Below are 7,500 nucleotides of genomic sequence, written 5' to 3' on the forward strand. Positions count from 1 at the left end.
TGGAACGAAAAGAAATAAGAGAGCAACGAAAATTTATAATGATTGATCTTGACTTAGATGAAGGTGATATGCTTTTAGAGATTTCATCTTTAGACAACAACTTAGAAAGTTGGAATACAATCTACCTATCATAATTGATAATGACGACTTGTCAAAAGGATTACATATCAACAAGGGTGGAGCCCAGTTAAGTCCAGTGCGGGCAAATGTCCACATTATATATATATATATATATATACACACACTTTCCCCTTGCCTCCAGGAAAACCATAACATAATCATGTTGTTTTACATAAGATTTCTAAAACTTCATTGTTTATAGGTCAATTTGTTTTAATGGATTCTTTTGGGGAGGAGCGGGAGAGGGGGGGGGGGTTGGTCCTAGTCATTTTAAGTTATGTATCAGTGTGGGCAGCTTTCTTTGCAATTCTTTTTTCTTCTTTTGTCCTTTAGTACCTCTTTTTGGTGCTTTGTCTGAAAAGAAATATGGTTTTAGAGGAGTAGGGAAGAGATTCATGAATTAATTTGCTTCAGGAAGTCAGCCTGATTTATTTGTGGGTTTGAGGATCTTAAATTGTTGTGTTCCTTCAAGCTATCAAATACTTTGTTCGTTCTTTCTTCCTAACTCGCCCTTTCTTTCAACTTCTCATATGGCTAAATAATTTTCTTTGGTCTGGAATGATCAGACAAGATCCAAGAGATTTTTGGAAATCCAAAAATTGAGAGAAAACAAAATGGAGTATGACTTGAAAACTGCAATATCATTGCTCAAGCAATCAGCCAGCACAAGGTTTGTTGAAACAGCTGAAGCCCATTTCCGCCTCAATATTGATCCGAAATATAATGATCAACAACTGAGGGCAACTGTAAGTTTCTTGACATTACTTGGTAAAATGTGTTTCAAACTAGTTTTAGCTGTTTCATAGTAGGATGAATTTTTCTTTGTTGTAGGTTAATTTGCCGAAGGGGACCGGTCAGACTGTTAAAATTGCTGTTCTTACACAAGGTAATTCATTTTCCTTATGGTACTATATATTTCTGTCCAGCTTATGATGTGTGAGTCCTTTTTTTTGGTAGAAGATGTTCCGTACATTTATAGATCTTTATCAGTTCCAAAATTGACATTCCTCTGCAGACGAGAGCATGTCATACTTATTCAAAGTGCTAGGAATAGAAGATTACAATAGACATTGCAGACATCCATTTCAACCGGCCCAATGAATGAGACTTCAATTGATGGAAAGAGAGTGCTGACCCTAAGCACTCTCCCAAAAGCCACTCAAGGCTCCGTCATATCAAGAATTCATCAGCCATTTATTCTCGTCTTTAAAAAAATACTGTATTTACAGATACAATTTAAATGGTTGCACATCAAACTTATCTATTGGAAAAATCAGCTGCAAGTCTTGTTTAACTATCATAATAAATTTTATCCATATAAAAATAGTTCTAACTTTTAATGTATCTACATTGTCCATGCAATATAATCTACTTGAAAGAGAAATGAAGAGGAAATTTTTTTTGAGGGGCTAACTTGTTCATGTGTCAAGTATTAATTCATGTAGAATAATACACAATTGAATTCAATAACCAAATTATCCGTTGCTTGACTACAAACTATAGAAATTTCCTCTTGAAAAGTGATTACGCTGGGTCAAGGAGAAAAAGTTTTATTTACTAAGACTACATGTTACGATAAACAATACAGATAAATATTTAGTTTTCTAAACATGCATGAATTATTGGGAGATATTGTAAAATATGCATAGGATTAATAGTTCAGAAAAAAATTATCTCTTCTGTATGGATGTCTGTAAAACCGAAGGACAATAAAAATAGGGATGAAGTCTGTTTATTGATGGAAAAGTATTGCATTTCTTTTGCTTCTTGAATTTGTGTCAAATATTCGGCTGCAGCATATATTATGAGGTTAGTTAGAGATATTATGCGAGCCCAGCCCTAACCCTTAGGTATATCTCTTGCTGGAAATAACCCTATCCCATTATTAACGAGTGGGTCATGGAAAGTTGGTAGGCCAGCTCTGCCATCCCCTACTCTCGCTTACTCCTTGTGTAGCCTTTAGTCCCTTAGCATTAATAGTTTTTGATCCCTTATTCATTTTGTTTCAAATTATCTCAAAGACAATTAATTCATCTATTTAGCCTCATTGTTGTATAGTTGAATTTCTGTAGGTGAAAAGTTCGATGAGGCAAAAAATGCTGGAGCTGATCTTGTTGGTGGGGAAGACTTGATAGCACAGATAAAAGGAGGATTCATGGATTTTGACAAATTAATTGCGACACCGGATATGATGCCTAAGGTATCATTCTACTAGTCACATCATGATTAATTACATGGATTGTTGCCTCACATTGTTTATTTCCTCTCCATATTAGAATATCCTCATTCTCTTCTGGTTGGGGGAAAAAATACACACACACATATATATATGGCCCTGGGGACAATAGATATAAAAGAAATAGAGTATAAAAACGCCTTAAAAGAAGAAATAATAGATTTATTATTTGGAAAACTATTGAAGTTACAGAATTAATATTGATAATACAAGATTGAAAAAAAAAAATTAAAAACTTTAAGATATAAGGTTTTAAAACTTTCTTGAAAATGTTCTCTCTTCTCCAAAAAAAACTTTTATTCAAGTCTTGAAGCTAGGTCTCCTTTTATACTTGAGACTTCGGACTTGAAAAATTCTTGAACTTGGTTGAGGAATCTTTGAAGGACAATAATCACCATAATATGTGTCCTTGTAATCGTCCTTCGTCTGCCATTGATTTTGGGATTTTTGTTTTCTCCCAGATGAAGGAATCTACTTTAATAAAGTTACTTTATTAAAGTTCTGTCCACCTTTGATTGTCGGTAGTGATGACAAGAATAACTTTTGAGGTGACAAATACATTTGAAAAAGTACATTTTTTTAATTATAAACCCTATATTTCCTATATTCTTCCAGTTAACTGGAACCTTATGGTCATTTTGAATGCTTTTGAGTTTCTTGGGCAGTCAGTTCATTAATATCTAGTTCGTAGCAATCGTCCTTATTGCTTTGAGCATAGGTCTGTCTATGAGCCTGATTGAGAAGAATCATCAGCTGATTTCGATTTCCTCGATGAGACTTTAGCTAAATTGGCAATTTTTTTGAGAGATAATTGCCAGTTCTTCCAGAGTTTAGCATTGATTGAGCATGGCCAGAACCTTGAATTCTCGATGAGAAAATCAGCATTTTTTTATCCCTTTTAGAAATCTTTGGGATGTCGATATTTTTTCGTTCTTGAATCTATGAGTTAACAGCTTTGGGGCAGTAGTTTGTCTCATGAAACTTTGACCACCATTTAATTTTGAATCTCCAAATAATATTTTTGACATTGAATTCAAAGATTGTATTTTCAATGATGTAGAAATCTCAGCAGAAAACCCACAAGACTGAGATTTAGTTCAAATTGAAACAAAAGATTTTATTGAAGATATAAAATTGTTTTTGCCTCATTTTTGAAGCGTTCGAATCAAGTTCGAAACCATTTTGGATACTTGTAGGACAAGCCTAATGGAAAAGAACAAACTAGGAGTATGTCACTGGTCTAAAATAAAAAATATTAAACCAGGCGTCCTTGTAGTCTATATAATTGAAACAACTCGAATGTATCATCTTTTGATAATTTCATTTACTTTTCTTCCCATGGGTATTGTCCCAGTTTTCATAAGACAAAACTCTTTGAATTAAAATTTTGGAAAAATCAATTTGCTTTGAATTCTTAGGATTGGAGTATGAGTTATTATGGCCGATCCCGATTTAGGGCCCGTTTGGGATGGTTTTTGAAAAGCCAAAAGGAGCTTTTGAGAGCCAAAAGTCGTTTTTGGACCGTTTGGCTATTTTTGTTTAAAGTGCTTTTGGAGGTTAGAAGAGCTTTTAGAGGAAGTTGGTTTTTTTGGCTTCCTCCAAAAGCACTTCCGGAATGGGAAGTGTTTTAAATATTAATTTTCAAACAAAAATTAAAATAGCTTTCTCCAAAAGCTCTTCTACAAGAAGCAAAAGCCAAAATAAAAGCCGTGCCAAACAGGCCCTTAATTGGGATAGCTTCATAATAAGCTGGTTTTTGGGCAAGAAATGGAATTGTGAAGGAAAAATGTCTTTAAGACATTCATTAAAAGATGAATATCTATGAGTCCATGATGTTTCCATTTCAAAAACTGGGTATTGAATAGGTTTGATAAGGTAATGAAAGGATTTTTTAGGGTTGATATTTGATAATTTTCCATATCCAGTTAAAACAGCTTTCTTGAAATTTGAAGGTTTTACTTTTCTGGAATCTTTTTTGCTTTGAGAAGTATTTTGGAAGGGATTTCTTGAAGCAAGGGTAGTTTTTGGAGAAGTAGAGGAGGATTCATGAGAATTTTGAATATAACCTTCTATTGAGAGCAGGGGAATATATGACTTTTTCTTATTCTTCTTTGAGCAAGAAGAATCCATTTTGACATCTCACCAAAAATTCACTCAAGAAATTTTTGTTTGCAGAAACTCTCTTGTTAAGAAATCTGCAAGATAGTTGGATATACCTTGTATATATAGAATTTTGAAATCAAAACATGATAAGATGGCTTGCTATCTTGCAAAACTTTGTTTGGAAACAAGATATTTTACGTCCTTTTGCAAAAAGTCTTTTAAAGCTTTTCAATCTATTTTTTTTCTTTTTTAAAGTTCTTTATTGATTAAATCATTTTAAATTTTGAAATGCATAATACAATTGATAATTTTTTTATTTATTTTTAATAGTTGAATAATTCTTGCAAGTTCAAACACTGAAATGGAATCTAATCGGCTGTTCTTGATTAGATTGCTTTGAAATCTGATTTAGAACCCCACCATATCTTATGTCTGATGCATCTGTTTCAACAACAATGGATGCAAAAGGTCTATAATTGAAAGATGTGGAATTCTATTGATAGCATCTTTAACTTTTTGTACAGCCAAAGTATGCTCATGACTCCATGATACAGGGTGCTTTTGAAGCCTTTGAAAAAGTGGAACACATATTAGCTCTATATTTTTTACAAAGTCTGACACATAATTGACAACCTAAAAATTACTGTAAGCTAGACTTGTCTAAGATTTCATCAGGAAATTTGTTGGCAATATCTAGACTTCTTTGAATTGTGGTAATAGTTCGTAGATGAATGCAAGGAAGAGAAATAATATGTAAGTTATTCGTGCCTGCACTTCCGAGTACCAACAGTCAAAGTGGACAAAACTTTAATAAAGTAACTTTATTAAAGGAGATTCTTTCAATTGGGGGAAGAAAAAAACTCTAAAATCAATGGCAGACAAAAGACAATCACAAGGACACATTATGATGATTATTGTCATTCAAAGATTCCTCAACCAAGTTCAAGATTTTTTCTAGTCTGAAGTCTCAAGTATAAAAGGAGACCTAGCTTCAAGCTTGAATAAGAGTTTTTTTTTTTTTTTGCTGAGAAGACGGAACATCTTCAAGAGAGTTTAAAAACCTTGTATCTTAAAGTTTTTAAAATTTTTTTCCAATCTTGTATTAACAATATTAATTTTGTAACTTCAATATTAGTTTTTTAAATAATATATCTATTATTTCTTTACCTTGGTGGTCTGAAACATGGAGCCGTTGTCTCTGTTAAGTCTGAAAATCTGTTACATTTTCTGTCATATTAACCGATCCTGGAACGCTATATGCTTTCTGTGACTCTCTTTGCAAAATCGACCATTTTATAGCTAGCAGACCTATTTTCATTGTTTGGCATGTGCTATAAGATTTTAGTCTTCAACAAAAACTGGAAATCGAGCACCTTCCAGTAACACTTTGATGTTAATGACTGACTTTTTAAGTAAGAGACCCCCCCCCCCCCCCCCCCCCCCCCCCAACCCCCCCAAAAAAAAAGAAAAAAGAAAAAAAGAAAACGCACACACACATACATGGTACCTGAGATATATTTGTTACTGAAATCTGCAGTTATTTGTTGGCTGTATAGTGATCTTTGCTAGTACCCATTTTCGGCTCTAGATCACATATTCCCTTTTATTACTTCCATCAGGTTGCGAGCCTTGGAAAAATTTTAGGTCCACGAGGACTAATGCCAAATCCAAAAGCTGGAACTGTAACTACAAACATACCGCAGGTACAGCATCATTTCTTTTATTAGTTTATGTTTTTCTGTTGACATCTAAATTTCAGAATCTATGGCATTTTTTGCTAAAATTTGACTGCTGTATTGAAAGAGTATGCAAAACATTTGTTTACAATGAGTATATTCATTATCCTTGTGCCAATGAAAGCATTTTCCTTTCATTTTCTAGGTCTCTAGTATTATGAATTCTGTTGGAGTAAGCTCTCTTGAGTTCTTTATATAGCTGACAAGATTTTGAATGCAGGCTATTGAGGAATTTAAGAAGGGGAAGGTAGAATATAGAGCTGATAAAACTGGGATTGTTCACTTGCCTTTTGGGAAGGTTGATTTTTCAGAGGAAGATCTTATTATAAACTTTCTTGCTGCAGTGGTAATATGCAAAATTTAATCATTTTCTTTATCCTATATCTTTTCTCGTGCTCCAACACGGTCCAAATGCATCCCCATAACATGTTTTCTTCGATCACGTTCCAGAAATCAGTTGAAGCAAACAAGCCATCTGGAGCTAAAGGTGTGTACTGGAAAAGTGCTCATATATGCTCATCTATGGGGCCATCAATTCGGTTAAACACAAGAGATATGCTCGACTACAAGCCCCCATTGAGTGCTTAGAATATACAAAGATCTCCTGTAAAATATTTTGGCATTCGATTCTTCAGTGCCCTTACTAGCAGAAGGCACACACAAAAAGGAAGATATCTGAAGTGAGTATTTTTTGTAAGCCTTTTCTGCTAAACTTTGTAACAAAGCTCCAGTTTACTATCGGCCTCTATCTTTTGTAGTTTATGCAATTTTATGCTTCATACAATCAAAATCTAGGATGCATTTCTCGCCTGTCATGTGAAAAATAGATGTGTGAATCGTATGGTGAATTGCAACTTCGGTTTAATGTGTTGGTTTGCTATTGTCATTTGTTTATCCAAATATACAAGTATAACCAAACCTTAAGCGACTTTTTTCTACAGTTGTGAAAGAACAAATTTATTGCAAGTCAAAAAGTGATTTGAGTTTTGAATTGCAATAGCTACTTTTGAGTAAAATTGACCAATGAAATGTCTTAGGTAGTTGTAATAAGTAGAAAAAATTGTTTCTCAATTTGTAAACTTACCGTTCTTGAAAAAAATAAAAGTCTACTTCGGACTTTTGTAAGTTTTGCAATTTACCACTTAAATAAAAATAATTTTCATATCATATGTTTCAAGCTTGGGGATATAGAAGCAATTGGTAAAGGGCATTTTCGTTTTATTTAAAACAGATAAAATAAAACTCCCAAATGTTAAGGTTAATAGTCAACTTTACCAACAAATCTCTTATTTATTATATGCACCC

The 7,500-nt window shown here is 33.4% G+C and overlaps 1 protein-coding gene across 1 annotated transcript in view; it reads left to right on the plus strand.

The window, feature by feature from the left end:
* Positions 1-7,005, plus strand: part of LOC111384766 (50S ribosomal protein L1, chloroplastic-like) — an 8,480-nt gene extending 1,475 nt beyond the window's left edge. The window contains exons 2-7 of the mRNA XM_023009092.1: positions 687-866; positions 952-1,006; positions 2,193-2,320; positions 6,079-6,162; positions 6,416-6,541; positions 6,646-7,005. Coding sequence (XP_022864860.1) covers positions 687-866; positions 952-1,006; positions 2,193-2,320; positions 6,079-6,162; positions 6,416-6,541; positions 6,646-6,783 — 711 coding nt within the window. The 3' untranslated portion in view covers positions 6,784-7,005. The remainder of the gene's footprint in view (positions 1-686; positions 867-951; positions 1,007-2,192; positions 2,321-6,078; positions 6,163-6,415; positions 6,542-6,645) is intronic.
* The last annotated feature ends 495 nt before the right edge of the window (positions 7,006-7,500 follow it).

Source organism: Olea europaea, chromosome 3 (assembly GCF_002742605.1).
Source record: "Olea europaea var. sylvestris chromosome 3, O_europaea_v1, whole genome shotgun sequence".
Classification (NCBI taxonomy): domain Eukaryota; kingdom Viridiplantae; phylum Streptophyta; class Magnoliopsida; order Lamiales; family Oleaceae; genus Olea; species Olea europaea.